We start from the raw sequence: 18,989 nt of genomic DNA, 5'->3' as shown, positions 1-18,989 counted from the left end.
ATTTTACTTATCCAGAACATATCTTAAAAAGAATATAACATTTTCGAGCCCACTTACCATAATCTTCCATGCAAAACTTGTTGAGGTTGAGCTTCTTGGGACTCGCCTTGCACTTGCCGCAGTCTGTGGAAGAAGAAAGGCTATTTTCCTGCGAACCTGAGTTTTCCTGAGTCTTCTCTCAGTGTACTTACACTTCTTCATTTCCTCCACCTGCGAACCACCGCCGTCCTTGTAATCACCTGTGCCACTTCCTCCGCCGCCAGCACTCTCGGCCTGAATCATATTCGCATTGGTGGGCACTTCTGTTAATTGTAATGGGGAAACGGGAAAGGTAAAAAACGGCGGGATTAGAAACCATGGCACCCGAGGATCCCTCCCTGGAACTGAACTCACTGATGCAGGGTGCCACGTGGGACCGGGTCTGCTGGTAGCCCCTGGCACATCGGTTGCAGGTCAGTCCGGTGACGCCCTCCTTGCAGGGACACTGGCCACTTAGGTGATTGCACGTCTTGCCCGTCGAACCCACTGGATGGCAGTCGCAACCTGCGAATAGAGGGGGTATATGTCATCCTCATTAGAGCGACTCTCCATCCATCCATCTATTCCACACAGCTGTCCATGTGTCCATCTGTCTGTCTGCCTGTCTGTCTGGCAGACAGCTTATGGGACCACTGATTGATGACAGCTTATTATCAATAAACAAGGGGAAAAAGAAAATACCCTGGCAGGTCGGACACTTCTCTAGTCTGTTCAGTGACAGGAGTAGGGACAGGCAATACCCATTACATGATATTTACAAAAGAAAGATAACATTTCAATATGGGACAAAATCATTTGGAAAAGCCTTATATTTAATTTTGAAAAGTAAGCTTATATGTGTAATTTATTAAATCACCCACTGTCACTGAAAATAGGAATACCCCTGGATACTTTACTCAAACACTAAATCTTGTTCTTCAACTTTCAATCAGCAGAAGACGAGAGAAAGCAAAACTTACGCTTGCAGACTTTGCGATGATTTGGCGGCTTAGTGGCATCCCGGTAATATCCCTCGCGGCAGTAGTGACAGTATCTTCCGGTAGTATCGTGCTGGCAGTTGTAGCACACACCTCCCGAAACCCGGCCAGATAGCTTGTATAACTCCAGGTTGAATCGGCAGCGACGGGCGTGTCCATTGCACTGGCACACTGAAAAAGAGAGGGAAAAAAACCTTGGTTATAATGAGGAATTATCAATAAGATATAATACAATCTAAGCCCCAGAACCCGCATTTTTTGACTACCTTAGAAAAAGTGCCATAGTGAAGCCCAATTTAAGTTTGGTAACAACACATGGCCATTTCAAACAGTTTGCTCCCTTGGTCCCCGATAGTTTCACCAAATTACCGTCATTGACTAACGAGCTTAACCCGCTCCCATTTTGTTATTATCAAGGATATCAGCCTCGGGTCCGAAGAGAGCTAATCATATAATGGCAGTCCCTGCCGTTAGCCTCGTTTTTCCATGTTAGATGGATAGGTTTTGTGGGGTGGACGGAATGGATGGAATAAGATGGAATGGGTTCCGCAAATTTCATAAATAATTAATAATGATGGGAAACTGTTACGTGCTCTATTTCTCGGACAGGTGTGGGGGCAGCTGAGTTACTCCCTTTATCCCCTGTCTTGCTTATGATTGATTATTGTTGTTGTTATGGGTGCCGTTGTTGTATCCTTGATTGATGAAAAAAAGAGAAGAAAACCCAAGAACATTGGGGGTGGGGATGTGATGTTGGTGCTGAGCTTCCTGCTAACTTTCATTTATATATTTTTTATGCTCTTATTTTTTTTTTCGCTGGTCTTTATCGATTTTCCAGACTGACCGCCCACTTGGACGACGTAAATGTTCATTTAATTAGTCGGAAAATATCATAAAATAATTTTAGCAACTAATTGGCAGCACTTGACTTCAATTTATGGTGTTCGTGGGACCACTGAGGTTGCTCCTCCGTTCCACGAAGTTTCCTTTGGCCCCATACCCCACTCACTTTTATTTTGGTAAAAAGGCATTAAGGGTGATTTATACACAAACGCAGACACACACGTGTCCTCTTTGTATAAGTCATACAGTTGCGGTCAAAACAGAAGGTAAGGTCAAGTCGGCTTTGGTAAGGAGTTATCTCAGTAAGGTAAGGAGTTATCTCATTACCAATAATGATAAATTAGTAACCAGCTGGTTGGTTAATCAAAATTGGAATATATTGCATGGCAAACGACATTCCCTCAAGACATCTTAAAGTTAAAGTGATATTTTCTTGCCCTCATCTGTATTTACTGGGATTGTCCGCCGTTGCCCACGCATGAGCGCCTGTCGAAGGGGATTTTGGCATCGGGCATCAGGCATGGGAATCGGGGATGGGTAGTTGGTGATTGCCTTTGGTGACTGGTGCGACTATTGTGATTGCTGTTGCCTCATATTTTTCATATCTTATGTCTGCATCATCGACGAGCGACGATAGTGGAGGGCAGTGGAGGCATAAGGATGAACACTGAAGGCTGACAACAAAGGAGCTGCCTCTCAGGAGGTGGGCGTGGCAGGAAGACAACGCGGATGGCCGTTCGCTTATTTGGCAAATAATAACAACAGCAGCAACAATGGATTCAGACCCAAACCCAGACCCAGACAGACCGAATGAATCTCGAGCCGGAGCGATGATGCCCGGAATACTTATCGAAGGACCTTATCCAGGCAGCAGGCACACGACATGTGCTCTGTGCTTCGAGCTTCGCCGCCTTAACCCATAATGTCATTTTGTCATCATCGCCACTGCTACTGCACAATTTAAAATGGATTTTATTTTTGCCCGTCTTCTCGACTTCTTTGGGAGGGGGGGTTCCAAGGGACAAGTGGGTCAAAGGGGTCCCAAACAGCAGGGTACCAGGAATTTTAAGCACTGTTCGACTGAAGGAATTGCGTTAAAACAACAAATTTCATAACGAATATTATCTTTATGTCAATAGATATTACCCTTTTATATTTTAAGTGAGATCTAGGGGTTGGACTTATTTTCTAGTTAAGATCAAAACCTAATAGATCCTTACATAATATAAAAAAAAGTATTTATTTGGAGGAATTATGGTAAAGCCACGATTGTCATATTAAATATTAACTAAAGTCACTAAAATCAAAATACTTAAGCTTAATTTTAAATTTAGTTAGATTTATTATTTTGTGAAGATATATTTATATATTATATATTTAGTTGGAAATTAGCTTCTTCCAAAACTGAATAAGAGCATTTCCAGTTTGCTTTCACTCTTAACTTCCGAATTCCCCACCGACACTCAGGAGTATTATTTCCATTTTCTTCTCCCGCGTCAATATGAATCTTATTAAGAGCTTTATTTCCTCCCCATCTACCCATATCGCTTTTAATGATAACGATGATAATAATAATACGATATTGTCCGCCAGTTGAAGTCCCCTCAGTCCAACCCCCCAACCAAATGGCCTTCGGGAAGGCGTCCTATTGTCGTATCATTGCCATTGACACGCATTGTAATTGAGTTGATATTGCGGAACGAAAACGAGACGGCGATGAAAAGCGGACCGCGAAAATTCCAGAGACCCCGCATAAATTCCATTGGCAGACAATTAGAGGAACCACAGAAAAGAACAAACGTCGAACCCCTCCCCCCAAAAAAAAAAAAAAAAAAGAAACAAAAATATTTCGAAGCTCCCGCCGATTAGCCAAAGTAGCACATAAATTTTCGGTGGCCTCTGGGATCGGAAAATCGTTGGAAAACCTCAGTGAGTGTGCTTTCGTGCGGTGGGGATTTACTCAAGCATGGCCAACGATGCAGCCGATCGGCTTAATTGGGTAACAATAAAACGCATTTTTACGCGAATTTCCTTCACAGTTCATTTGCTGCGGCCCCATTACGCGTTCTGTATTCTTTTCTTTCGATTTTTTTCACCCAGATTCTTTTTCTTTTTTTTTTTCCAGGGGGAAAACTTCAATTACTGGGCCAGGCGGCTAGGCGGCCAAGCGAAATTTGCACATCTTAGCCATCTTGGCGAGAGAATGCCGTTTTTTGATATACGGCCGGGCCGGGTCGAGGCAAAGACCCAGACCCATCGCTGGAAAGAAATTTGCAGGCGGTCGAGAAAAGAAAAGTTCATAATTTAGCTGCAATTTTAATTAAAAGCCAAAGGAAGGGGGGGAGGCTAAGGAAATGCGACAGGGAAAACGAAAAGTGGTAAAACACATGCAAGCCAACAAAAGTGCGAAAACAGCAACGTGCTCACAGATAAAGGAAAATAAAGGAAAACATGTGAAAATCATTTTGCACCCAGAGTAGCCCAGAGGAAGGGGTAGATGGTATGGCATGGGATGGTATACGGTATGGTATGGTATACGGTATGGTATGGTACCATGGTATGATGAGGCCCGGCGCCGACAGATAAGCCCGGACCGGACTGGTCCGTACCCCGTTCATAAGTCGACGAGTCTGAGAGTTATGTGCCCGTTTGTTGTAAAACGGCACAAAAATTATGGGCGAAAACCAAACAGGCCTCAATTGTGGGGGCAGTACGTTGGAGGGAGAAAAAAGGGGGACGATGCCAGACGATTCCGTTGCCTTACCATCTATAAACTGGCTACAAAATGTCTAAATTTTTTCCATACGAGAAAGAGAAAAGTGGGAGGTACTGCCAGCAGAAAGCAAAAAAAAAAATAAAAGAAAAAGAAATCAGAAGAGAAACAGAACAAAAAGAACTCGTTGAAGACTGGGGGGAAGTAATACGATATGATATGATCTTGAGTACTTGTATTCACATTCGAGCTGTAAGAGGCGCCAGACTGTATCTGTGTCTTCCGAAGAATGGAGGAATTCTCCAGGGGAACAATGTGGCCGAAAGTGAGCGAATGGAAATGTGCCATCCAAGCACGTTCCCATAAATCATAAAAAATATACAGAAATACCAAGTCGGATTCAGATAGTGCAGATAGCGCAGATAGGGCGTCTTTACAGCGAATCGCAGTCATAAAACACATAATGAAGCTTAATAGTGAGAAAAACTGTTAACAGCGCTATAAGTCACTTGAAATTGCCACAAGTTCTCATCATTGTAAGTACAAATGAAGTTTAACTTCCTCTTAAAATAATAAGTTCCATTTTAAGGTCGATAAAAAACGTCAATTCATTAATGTTGTTGTCGGTTTAAATATTTTCACCTTGATTTTAATCCATTGAGGGTCTTAAAAAGTATAACAAATAAAAGTAAAAAATGGAAAGATACATTTTAAGAATTATAGTTATTTGCAGGATTTTTAGCTATGATTTTTAAGTGAATTCATAAAATTAAAAAAAATCTTAGGGTACGTCTATATGTGATATATATCTATCGTGATTAAAATATTTTCAACATTTTCAATTAAATCAAGAATCGAATATATTTTGTATTAAATATTATTTATATTTTTAATTCGAGATTCCAAACTCCATTTGCATGATTTTACTTTGTTTATCACCTTTTTTTTATTAGTGTAATAAGTATTCACATTCTAAAGTAGGGAAAAATCATCTCAACTCCTTCTAATGCTCTCGAATTTTCCAACTGCTTGACTTTTTTCTCTGATTATATGTCTGCCATCTAATGGTTGGAGTTAACTCTCATAATTTTGATTATTTTTCATTTCGCCTGAATCAGCATATAAACCATGGAAATAAATTTGCCGTATCGTCAAGTTTTCCTTTCCCTACAAAATCCACCGAAAATTTGCTTTGCCTGCACAAAGAGTTGCTTGTTGGCATTGTCCTTGTTTCTCTTTTTTTTCAAGGACCTGACAAATTTTGTGACTTTCCTTCTTTATTTTTTCCCCCAACAGCTTTGTGTAATTTTCTCGCCCGTTGACAAGAAAATGTTGCCCGTTTTCACTTTCATTTCGTGGGACCGCCTCACGTTCTGATTTTATTTTTATTATTATTTTTACGTTCTGGCTGTTTTATTTGGTTCGACGGCGATTTGTGTGTTTTGGAATTTTGGTGTGATTTGAATTTTCAATGGGATGGCTGCCAAAGCCAAATTCGCACAATGTAAAAATAGGGGGAGAATCAAGTGAGGCATGACTGTTTTTTGTCCTCCTCATTTTCGTCGCTTGCCAATGGCTTCGAAAATGCTGCCACGCATAATTTTATTTATTTTTCAATTTCTCCGCCCTGTAACTCCACCCAAGTTGGGTTGTCTATATGTCCTTAAGCACTCTGCTTGCTTTTCGGCTAAGTCTGTTATGATATCCCAGCGAACGTGTTGACACTTTTCCCCATCTCATCTCAGCCAGCTCACTCATCTCATTTGGTTTGCCAAAATATTTGCCGCTTGAATGGCAACTGATTTTTATATTTAGCCCCAGAGTGCATTTGCTTCATACTCGACGAAATGCAGCCACTATTTGGGGTGGTCTGCCTTATTTTATTTCTTTTTATTCCACAATGCCAATGGAATTTTGAGGAACATTTTCTGTGCAGATAGCTTATGCTAATGAAAGAGATTCACTGAATGTCGATTAAAATAAAGGGAGTCAGCCAAGGGAATAGCAATTTTTATTTGAATAAAAAAATTATCGATAATTATCATCTATTGGATAGGAAATCATTTTACAAATTTAATCTAAGGCTGTTAAAATTTTCCAATAATTTTTCATTGTTAAAAGGATTTAAGCTAAAAAATGGAATTGAAAAATAATTTTACAAATTAACTATAATGCCGTTAAAAATTATTACTCAAATATAAAATAGCATTTTATCTTAAAAATTGGTTATTGTGTGTGAGATAAAACCCACTCTCTTATTGGTTAAAATAAAGTTAATTTACCAAGGGAATTAAAGTTATTTGCATAAGAAAATCACAGAAATTTCCATCTATTGGATGTAAAATCTTTTTACAAATCTAATTTTAGGTTGTTGAAAATTATATATTTAATTTAACAATTATAGATAATTTAAAGATTTTCAAATTTGAATTTCATATATTATTATTGTATTTAATGACGTAAAATATTTAAAGTAAGTCACGCAATTTAATATGTTTTGTATGGATCATAATGATTTTGTATTTAGTTCAAATATTTAATACAACATTACGAATTCAATATGCAGATATTTGTTTTTACTTTTTTATTTTCTCGTCAGTCAAATAATTGTTATCTTTGTAATGAACCCACTTTGTCTGAGATTAAACCCACTCTACACTTCACTTGCAATTAAATCTGAGCTTAATCTATGGCTTTAAGGAGTGTTAACTATGGACATATAGTTGGTAAAAACCAACGGATTTTCCCTCACTAATTTCCTTTCGAATGTACATAAGTGCAGACTTCAACGCCCTCTTTTATTCACTCCATCGGAAAAGAAAAGCAGGAAAGCAGAAAAGCGGGAAAGCGGATAAGCAATTCTCCCACCGAATGTGACTGGCGAAATTGGCTTTTGCCTGGAAAATTATTTATGGCCAAGTGAGTGGGCGGGGTGGCATTAAGGCTGCGTTGTTGCTGTTGCAATCGACACCCCCACAAAACTGGCAACCGATGGGTGACAACTGCCGCGATGATCACGCTGCCAATGATCATCAACGCGATGACGCCAACACGCAATTTGGCAAACAAATTACGCCAAAAATGTGCATTGGGAAACAGCAAATGGCCAAATTGCAGGCCCAAAATCGGAGCCAAGTCGAGCCACCCTCCCAAAAAAAAAAAAGAAATAAAACCCAAGCCAAGCGAAAATAAAAAAATACCATGGGCGTTGATAATTGAATTGAAAACTTTTGCCTCGCACTCATTTCGATGGGTGGAAAGCCAAGGAAAACGCGCTAAGACGCCATAATTCGAGAGATTGTGCAACTTTAAGGTTCCCTCAGCAGTTTGGAACTGCTAAAATGGTGAGGGAAAATTGAAATTGGGACGCGGCAGGGCCAAATGAACGGGGAAAATCATTTGAACGCAGCAAAACTCATCATAATTTCAGCGGGAAATGAGGAGTAGAGGTACCCCGACCATAATAATAAAAGGTATAAATCAGATTTAGACTTCTTTAACTCCTGGCAGGCTGCTTGGGCCACTTTAACGAAGCTGAGATACTTGATTGGCCAGTTCTCCAGAGAACTCAAGCTGCGTCGAGGTGTTAGGGAATGGTTCTTTATGAGTTTCTAGGTAATAATAGTAAAATGTATTCTTAAGCCCACTTTTACAGCGCACCAAGTGGGGCAAATGCAGGAATTTTTTTGCCATATTTGGATAAGCTACTTATATTTTTTACACTTTAGACTTTAGAGATGTCATTAAAATTTATTTTTATAAACTAATAAGATTAAGAGATATTGGATAGATACATTACTCATTTTGTTTAGTTAGTAAAAAGCTTATACATTTAAAAAAAAATAGTTTTCTACAATTTTAAAAAATATCAAACAATATATCACAATAATATTTAGATTTTAAGGAGTACGTTGGACCCTTTCTCTTTGCGATCCATTACACTTGGGTCTCGTACATTAGCCATGTCTTTCTGGCAATGTCACTTGGCTTTAACCCTGCGCTGCCTTTGGGACCTTGGTCTGTGGTATATGGTTTTGGTTTGGGTTTCGGTTTCAGTTTCGAGACGCAAGCATTTTTATAAGACATAAATTCTGCGATTTAGCTAAATGCGCTTCATGGACTTGGCCGGGTAATTTGTGGCCTGCCAGGGTCGTCGGTTGTACGAGTATGTGTATGCAAAGGAAAATAGGAGGAGGAAAACTGCAGCAGCATTAAATTACACTCTCATGCAGGCAAACACATCCACGTCCACCATCCACATTCACATCCACGTCCACATCCACCATCCACATCCACTTCCACATCCAAGACATCCAGACAAACTCTTGGAGTGCTACAAGCTCATATTGCTTTATGTCTATGCCTGAATTCCTTCCTCCTTTTCCCCCGACGGTTAAGCGCTTTTAATGGGACATTTTGTAAGTAAATTGCATTAATTTCACAACTTGGCTGTGCACACATTTTGTTCAAAAAAGTAAAAGAAAAAAATAAAACAAAAAAGAAAAGCAGCCAAATCGAACATTGCCGTTGTCAATGTGCCATTGATGATGGAACGATTTATGAGCTCCGTCGAAGCCTCGATTACGATTGTGCCAAACCGGTCCCGAATTCGATTTCGATATCGCTGAGCACCCAGTCGCAGACTCTCTAGCTCAAATCAAAATGCAATTAAAAGCAGAGGATCGATCTGACGCAGCGGGAAAATTGCAATAGCTTTGGCTATTGCCCCCCGATGACTGCGAACAACTGTCAAACGAGTTGGCCGGGTTATCCGGTTAGAATGGCCAGCCAACTCAGCCACTTGGATATTCAAATTCACCATTCAAATTCAGAACGATGCTCTTTTACTGCCCCCTTAGATTTAGATTGCTGCACACGAAGGTGCCAGTCGAAGTTTAACGATTTTGTCCTGTGGTAAATGCCACATAAACCATTTAGTTATTTTATATTTTCGAATTTTGCCATCCGAAATGGCTTTCGTTTTATTCGTTTTAATTAAATTATAGTCAAAATAAAATGGTCACTTTATTCCTTATGTTCATTTCATTACCTCTCTTTAATATTTTTTTGTTGCTTTAAAATGTATACTTTTTTAAAATGTTTTATGGCCTTCAGAATCACCAACTTTTATTTCATTCCCAAAAAATATTATACAAAGTGGTACCACATACAAAATTCAGTAAACTTGAAAAATGACTATGCCATGTCTAGGAAACCTTTAACAAACAGCCCCTCCTTTGAAATATAATGCCAATTTTCTCGATAAAAATCGCTTTCAAAACAAACTTAAAGACAAAACCCCTTCAAGGCGTTATCTACCTCAATTTGTGTGTGGCAAATGAAGAGTCTCAAAAACCCATAAGTCGTGGAGCCTTTTGCCGGAGATAATATTCCCCATTCAACGTTTTGCACCTAATTGAAGAGCTTACAACTTAAATTGCCACTCGATGAACTCTGTTGTGGCTTTCCTTTCGGAAAACTCTCTCCACCGCCCCCTGGTGATCTACATTTTTCCACCCCCCGCCCGACTGGGTTTTCTAATCTTCATACTGGGACGCAGGACACAAAGCTCCTTTATTTTCCCCTTTATTTTCATGCTCGTTGTTTTATGTGCACATATGCAGGCGGTAAATATGCACGAGAATTTGTATTTTTATACCCATCACTTGATATGAGAAAGGGTATATATAGGAGTTTAACTGATTCCCACATGTTTAATAATAGAAAAAAAGATAAAAGTCTAAGATATAATAGCAATAATAAAATAGATACATTCACAGAAAGGTTTTAAAGATATGTTTTGTATAACTTGGTTGCGATTTAAGCTCAGTCAGAAAAATGGATCTCAAAGTAAGATCACTCTAAATAAAATAAATAATTAAAAATAAATGTGTTTGAGGTATTTTATATAATTATGATTAAACCATTTGATAATATTGTAATTTAGGTCAGTCAGAAGAAAGTATCCCAAAGTATCTAAATAAAATAAATAATTATAAAGAGGTATTCCATTAGAGAACATTGCGATTTGGGTCATTGTGTAAAAGGTATCTCAAAGTCAGATCACTCTATCACATCGTTCTGTGTAGTTTCCGAATGATTTTGCGTATTGCGAGCACAGCAAACGGAAAAATGCAAAGTCAACTGCTTAAAATGCAAAACTAAAAGCTCTCGATGGCCGTGTGTGTGGTGTGTGGGCTAAGCGGCAAACAAAAGCCGTTGGAAAACATAGAAAACCCTTTTGCGAAACAAAGTGCAACTGCAGCGGAGCCAGAGGTCGGAAAAGCAAGCATCTGCATCTGCGTATTGACAAAGCGGAAAAACTGTGCAAAATAAGCGGCATCCACGTAAGCTTTTCCCAGAACGCACCCATATATCCCTAAGCCTTTTTCCATGGCGGCTGGTGGAGTCGAGAGGGCTTTAAATTGTCACACCGCAGTTTTAACCCAGAAACATAAATACTGAAAGTGCTTAACGCTGGGCGGTTGGGATTTCTTGGCTGAAACAGAATTTCAAAATAATTAGAGGATATTTTCCAAAAGATATACAATTGTAAGGATTAAAATAGGTATTGCCTTAGAGTCATAACTATTTAACCTTTAAAAAGGTTAAAAGAAGTTCTAACATACAGATTCAAAAGAGTATCAACAAACGGACTAAACAAATTATTTTACTTTACATATAGTAAATCGAAGATATAATTATTTTTCGACACAACATAAAATATTAAAAATGTAGTATGTTGAAGACTACACCACATTCTTACCTCTCCAAGATGTGATTTATACATGGTAGTTCTTTGTTCAAAAATTATTGGTAAACGTTATTTCTTAGTTTTTTGTTATGATATAATTTTATTATTCAAAAGGATTGCAATTTGCAATATATAAAAAAAAATATTCTCCAACTTTAAAGGGTGTATACAGCATTATAAAAAATATTTGGAAGCAGGTGTGAATAATTAGAGATAGTTGTTTTCCACGTTTTGGTCATTGTCGAAATAAAAATTGGTTGTAAAAATATCTTAAGTATTAAAAATTGTACGATATTGTTTTGATCAGTTAATGGCATGTTATCATAAAAAAAAACCCAAAATGATTGAAATTTGCAATGAATTATAAAACGTTGGTCATTGTCAAAATAAAAATGGGTTGTAAAAATATCTTACGTATTAAAAATTATACGATATTGTTTTGAACAGTTAATGGTATGTTATCATAAACAAAAAAAACCCAAAATGATTGAAATTTGCAATGAATTATAAAACGTTATATAAAAACTTTTGGTCATTGTCGAAAGAAAAATTGGTTGTAAAAATATCTTAAGTATAAAAAATTATACGATATTGTTTTGATCAGTTAATGGCATGTTATCATAAAAAAAAATACAATTTGCAATGAATTATCAAACGTTATATAAAAAATTTGAAAGCTTGTGTAAAAATTTGGCAAAAAATCGTTGTTTGGAAACCAACGTTTTTACTCATTAGTTATTGTAAAAATGTTGAATATTTGTAAAAATTAGTAAATATAAAAAAATGTTGAATATTTGTAAAAATTAGTAAATATAAAAAAACGTTGAGTATTGAAAGTTATGGCTTGGTCACCTCTGACACTTTTTAGGGAAGGACTGAGTGGATCGAAATTATCAACTCATGCTTGAAAATATCTCTAGTATTAGTAGATTATTATTGAAGAGTTATTGAGCAAAGGGATCCAAAAGAGCAGGTGACAATGGATCGATTTGCTAATCGAGGGCACAGGATTATTCATCGAATTCCTGATCGGATGCGAATAGTGATATTTCATCGTAGTCCCGTTCGCATTCTTCAGTCTCCACCTCCACCTCGGCTCCCACCTCCAGATCCTCGTCCGCCACCATCAGCTCCTCGTCCGCCTCCTCCAGCTTGACGCTGCTAACATTGGGCTTTAGCTCCATGCCGGTGTCCTCTGTTTGATTTTGGATTGTCGGGATCCCTTCCTTGGGAGCCTCGCCGCCGCCCACAGTGGGGACTAGGTCCATGTCGGTCTCTGTTGTTTGCTCTAGGAATTTCGGGAACGGTCCCTTTAAGATTTCGACGCTGATAATAGTGGGGACTAGTTTCAAGCCGTTATCCTCTGCTTGATTTTGAATATTCCGGATCCCTTGTTTAGGAGCCTCGCCGCCGCTCAGAGTGGGGACTAGCTCCATGACGTGGTGCTGTGGATCATTTTGGACAATCGAGATACCTTCTTGAGAGGCCTCGCCGCCGCGCACAGTAGGTACAAGCTGCATGACGTTGTCCTTAGGCTGGTTTTTGATTATCGGTTTATCGTGTGGCAGGTCCAGTGGTCCCAGCTCTACGAACTGGCTGTAATGGCGAGGATACCATTTTGGCCCCTTGCCCTTTTTGTTCGCCTAATGAAAAAAAATATTAAGTAATAAATTATGTTAAAGTCTAGGGAGGTGCTTACTGCTTTTCCGCCATCGATCGACCTGGTCCACTTCTTGGGTGGCGGTGATTTGGATCCTTGATCCAGGGCCATCTGTGCTTCCTTAGCCACTTGCACTTCCTTGGCTCTTTGCGCTTCCTTGGCCGCCTGAGCCTTATCCCAAGACGAGGGGCGTCCTTTTTTGCGCTTGACCAGCGGCTCCCTTAAACGCGGCAGGGCTACTGTTGCTGGCTTTTTTTCCTCGATTTTTGGCGAACTGGAAGACGGCCATTTACCCGATTTGTCACTGGGCGAGGAGATCAAGAGTTTCTTGACAACTTCGGCCACGGGGACTGTCGGTTTTCTGCACACCGGTCCTAGTTTGACATATTCAGGGGCGGTATTCATTTTTTTAAGCCTCGGATCGATTTGCCAATCGGAATCAGTGCCTTTAGATTTGGATCCCCATACATTACGGGACTGAGTTATGGCTTGTGGTATCCAGATCTTTGCATATTCTGAATTTCGAGGATTTCTGTACTGAGCATTAGCTGTAGAGATTTTCTGATTGACTTTGGCACTTGGCATAGTATCTACTAATTCTGAATTGGCTGGATGCTGTGTCTTAGCATATTTAGTGGCAGAGTAAAGATTAGATCTCTCTCCAGAATTCGAAGAAATATTTATATGTTTTTTGAGATATGTCCTTGATCTTGATTTCGAAGAGCAACTTGGTATATTATCCAAGAACTCGGCATTCTTATAGTTGAAAACTCGAGGAATTCTGTACTGAGAAATAGAACCCATAGATTCTTCTTCAGAATCCGAAGAAATCTTGCTATGCCTTGTAGAGCAGCTCCGCAGATTGTATGCGCGTTCTGCATTTCTGTACTGAGAATTATCTTCTTTGGAATCCGAAGTTAGATCTATAAAATCTATAAGACGAGTGCTTCGTGAAGAGCAACTTGGCTGATTACCAACCGAAACTACGATGGCTTCGTTCGGTTTCTTTATCGTAGAATTAGCAATAGTTTCTTCTGCAGAATTCGAAGAAACATTTCTACGCTTTGTGCTTCTTGCACTTGAGCAACTCGGGCGTAAGTCCAATTCCGAGTTGGCTTCCTGCAGACTCTTGATTGTAGCAGAAACACAAGGATTTCCATACTGAGAATTGGCAGTTGAATTATTAGCTTTTTGTGTCGAATAACGAGGATTTCCGTACTGAGAATTCGCAGTTGAAACATTGGACTGTTGTTTCAGTGCTGGATTTACCGAAGAACTTCGAATACTCTTGCTGTGACTAGGAGCTGTGCTTTTTGCCAGATTGGCTGCCTTCCGACGCAATACCAACAATTCCTCCCTGATGGTCTGAAATTATAATTAATATATATCTTCCTTTTGCGGCACACGCCGAGAAATTCTTACACGTCCGGCCTGAATAACGTAAGGCCGTAAAAGCGATCGTTTGAAGTCCTTTTTATGTTTTTTCCACTCTTCTGCATGGATTTTCCGGGTCTTTTCAAGCTTTTCAACTTGTTTCCAAGCGGCTCTGAAGATTTTATATGTTTTGGGTTTCATAACTGTTAATCACTTTTAATACGAAAGGACAGCTTTCAAATCGCGTGCACGTGGCTTTGCTTTTTTTCAAGAGTGACCATCAGCCCGATAATTTGCTCGAAATATACTAGAAAATCTTATGAACTGGCAAAACAGTTTTTAAGAATTGAGGAACCACCGAAAGTTATACCCGAGTCCCACGGAGCTCATTTCTGAGAAACACTTGATTTGTAACTCCGATTCGCGGTGAAACCTTTTTCCCTTTTACAACAAATTGCATACATATTAATATGGCGGAGTTGTTAAACTAGACTAAACTTGAACTCAAATTGTTATGGAGCAGCTTACAACCAGCTGACTAAAATTAAACAGTTCAAAGAACTGGGCTGATTTAACTTTTTTTGTTAATAACCCATCCAATTTTGTATATAACTAGTATTTAAATTTATAACTTTATTTACAATGATAGTTTTAAGAACAAACAATGAAAAAAAAAATTTAACAAGTATTTTGATTGTAAAAGCTTTGACAGTTGTTCACAGTTGTATTAAAGGTGAGTTTTGGCAGGTCCGTTCAGCAGCAATTCAAATATAAGGGGAATACCCTAAGTATGAAAAAATACTATAAAGCATTTCGTGAGTTATCGACCATAACAGCGTGACTTTTTTCTGTCAAATGCCAATATTAAATCGCAAAGGCTAATCGAGCATAGAAAACTGAAATATAACGAAGCTATTGGTAAAATTCACAGCAAATGTTGGTATTCGCTTTTAAAATAAAAGTTGCCTATGGTATTAGTCAGATTTCCGGTTATGTTTTGGGGCCAGTGTGACCGTACATAAAAGCACGGATAATATCGCATTCTTTAATGCACACTAATACAGACATGGCAGGAAATATTAGGCATGGTTAAGTGGGCATGCTTTTCTTAGAAGTAAACCAAATATAAAGTAAATGTAGTTCATAGAAAAGTTCCTAAAAAGTGTACCATAAAAAATAATTGTCGGTGCTGATACACTTGTGACGATATGTGTGCCAGGGCTAATTGAATTGATCCTTGCCGCGTTGGGGAAAATGGGAAATCCATTAGTCGAGGTCGCTATACATCATCTTCAAGGAACTCCAGCGGAATGGAGCAGGCTCACGTTTCCACGGGAGGATTTGGGTTGCGTTACGCATACGCCGCGTGTGACAACTTCGGCGCTCGTTCATCTTTATGCAGCCAGAATGCGGACAAACACGAAATGTATTTAACTTAATTTAGTTCGAGTTACTTAAAAAAGCTTTTAAAAGTAACAGCAAACAAGCCAAACAAAGTATGTGAATATATAAAAACAGGACCGAGCGAAACCAAAGCACACAAGCACGAAACAAAAACAAAACTTTCGGTTGGGCAGGGCACAAAAAAAAAGAAAGGAAAAAAATTCCAGAAAGTTATGGGAAAATCGGAGTGGAAAAGTGGGTAAAATCCTGGTTAGTAGTGGTGGAACGCGGACTGCTGAACGCTGAAACTCATTAATATGCACATATGCAGATTAAATGATTAACTGTATAATGCACAGGCTGCCCCGACCGCCGGTTGAAAAGTTGCTGCAGGATTTTAAGATTTTCCATTTTCCATTTGGCCGGTTCAAAATTACAATATATATGTATATTTGTGGAATATCCGGCAGTCCTAATGAGGGACGAAAAACTAAGCATGGCATCATATTGCCCAGAAGAGCAAAAAGGACTATGGCATCATCAGCCACTCACTACACTGCTAAAAGAATATACTGTATGCCTAAAATGTCAGATGTTTTAGAAACATGTATGTAAATATTAGAAAATATATTAAATTATACTTATCAATTTTTCAGACAAAAGGGATGTCTAACAGTCAAAAGATGGTGGAGAAAGCTTCAAGAAGAGCAACGCATATTTGCATTTGCCGAGCTAAAACTATCAGCTAATGAAAACCCGCCAGAAAACTCCAACCCACTCCATCTGAATCTTGGATATTTGCTTGCCAAACGGAAATACATCAAAATAAATTCAAAGGAAAGGTAGTGGGCAAAAAACGCTTCGCAAAGCAAACGTCAAAAAGGAAAAATGCAAATATGAGCATTTACAATGAAAAGGATGCGTATTTCGGGCGGATGTGGATGTGAATGTCAGAGTGGATGTGGATGGTGGACGTGGACGTGGATGTGGATGTGGATGTGGATGCGGATGTTACATTTGTGATGAGTTGCGGATATGAGAACACCAGTGGCCATTGGCAAATATGCCTAAACAAATATTTGGCACACTTTCCCGACCATCCTCTTACCATATTTCCCCCTAAAAAGCGCCACATACAACCCTCTTCAACTCGAAAAGGCCGAAAAAAGGGTTGAAAAGCGGCAGCGAAAATTTCTACCTGATGTCAAAAGTAATTAAATGAAATGCCAGCAGCAGAAGCAAAGAACAACAACGGGCAAAAGATAACCACACTCGAAGAATTTGAGAAAAGCTTAGATTATATACATATATGTACATATAATGTATAAATATGATCAAAAATTCAACAAATTTGCAGAAAATATATATATTTTAAAATCTTAAAATGTAGAAATCTTAACTGAATACTTAATAATTCCTTTTAAAATCTATTAAGAATTAACTGATTTTTTCTTTCAGTGCTTTGGTATATACACTCGTACAGCTTGGATTTACTGGAAAATGGCAGGGATAAGGCTGAACTAAGCTTGCGAGATGAGAAGAAGCTGAATTCTAAGAAAATGCAGACTCTTCTGGGCAACTTCGTCTTTCCAAAGGTACTATCATCCATTTAATATTTTGACAGGGAATGGGAAAAATGGTCAAGCTGTCAGGGCCAGCATAAATATTTTATGTTATGGCATAATTTTGCATTAGGATAATTGACCCTCGTGCACTAAAGACTTTCTAAAGACTTTTACTCTTAAGAGAAGAGAAATTTGAAAAGGGTAGTTTCAGCAAAAATTGGCTCTAGTCAAAGTTGATAAGTTAGAAATGGCTATTTCTTAAGTTTATTAAATGATCGGTTAAATCATTTGTGCCAAATCATTTTGAAATTATTGTGCGTGACACATGTGCTATGCTAATAAATATCACCCGATTTTGGTTATATGTATGTACTTTATAGTTTTTGCAGCACCCCATGGGAAAGTCTCCTGGTGATCTGGCAAATTAGAGAGCTCCCTTTTTGCTGTCAAACCCCATTGGATGCTCATTACTACGGGGAGTTCGAGTCATTAAATTACCTGGCAAAGATGCTGACGAGGAACGGAACCGGTGGAACTGGAAGATACCATACCAGCCCATTGTGGGTGGGGCACAAATTGAAGAAAAGCCAAGCAAAAGGGCAAAAAGTAGTGGAAACTTTCGCCAAACTTGCGCTCTGTGCGAAGCCGGTGAAAAGTCAAAAGGGGAAAAGTGGGAAAAGATGATGTAAAAATGTAATGAGAAAAATTTGTAAACGAAAAAGCAAAGAAGTGAGCTTGAGAAAAGTAGGTAGTAGGGGGTTCTTGGGATGGCCCAAGAACAATCAGCGTCAAAGGTTGACGAAGGGTACGAAGGTTGAGCAGAACTTCCGGCAAATAGTGTGACAATGGGCATGGTGGTGGAAAGGGGGGCATTCACATCGCTGCCAACATCACCATTTTCCGCCAAGAATTTTCCATTTTCCCCTCGCTTTGAGGTGATGACTTTAAGTGTGCTCCATTCCCCCACCACCATCTATCTATCCGTATCTCTCCGCTGTTTGCCGTAAGTAGCTGTGTAATAAAATTACTTTTTAAGTGCGCCGCGTACCTGCGAAGAGGGTTTCCTCTTTCTTTTTTTTTTTTGAGGGAAGGAAGGAAAATGCCCAGACGTCGCTGTGCTTCATCTGTTCGCAAACTGAATATTTCCAGGCGACGGCGGGAAATGAAGGAAAACGACCACTTCAATGTCAAAGTCTAAGTCGGAAGTCATTTGAATTATTTAACGAAAGGCGAGGGGGGCCAAAAACCGGGTCAGGGGTCGGGGAATAAATAACAAATCGTGTGAGCAATGTGGCAAAATTTTGGGGTGGGAAAATCGCCCACGCCCTGGAAAGGCGGCCGGAAAAGTGCAATATGCTCTTGCGCCTCCATAAAATATGTTGCAAATTATGAAATATTTGAAAGTTTTTAGCCCAGCAATGTGGCAGCCCATGAGGCGCCATTTGGCCAAAAACGCAGACGGTCGTGGGTTCGGCACCCCCATTCGTATGCCCATTCCCATTCCTATAACCATCCTCCAGATGTGCTATGCAGACCAAGTCTGGCGGCGCCGTTATGGGCATTTAAGTTTTCATAAGTTGTGCAAATAAATTTTAATCGAAAAATGTGCCAAAGCAATAACCAGGAGGCGACCAAAGGAAGCCGGTAAAAGATGCGACAACTTGCAGGCCCAACAGCTGCA

General features: G+C 39.2%; 1 protein-coding gene across 1 annotated transcript in view; it reads right to left on the bottom strand.

Annotated features, from left to right (window-relative positions):
- LOC119556462 (netrin-B) overlaps window positions 1–18,989 on the bottom strand; it is a 74,470-nt gene that overhangs the window by 8,026 nt on the left and 47,455 nt on the right. Inside the window, exons 3-6 of the mRNA XM_037868709.1 lie at window positions 999–1,187; window positions 394–543; window positions 192–302; window positions 58–123 (exon numbers count right to left, since the gene is read on the bottom strand). Of these exons, the coding sequence (XP_037724637.1) occupies window positions 58–123; window positions 192–302; window positions 394–543; window positions 999–1,187 (516 nt within the window). The remainder of the gene's footprint in view (window positions 1–57; window positions 124–191; window positions 303–393; window positions 544–998; window positions 1,188–18,989) is intronic.

The sequence above is a fragment of the Drosophila subpulchrella genome, chromosome X, assembly GCF_014743375.2.
Source record: "Drosophila subpulchrella strain 33 F10 #4 breed RU33 chromosome X, RU_Dsub_v1.1 Primary Assembly, whole genome shotgun sequence".
Classification (NCBI taxonomy): Eukaryota; Metazoa; Arthropoda; class Insecta; order Diptera; family Drosophilidae; genus Drosophila; species Drosophila subpulchrella.
This window is presented reverse-complemented; position numbering and strand designations above follow the sequence as displayed.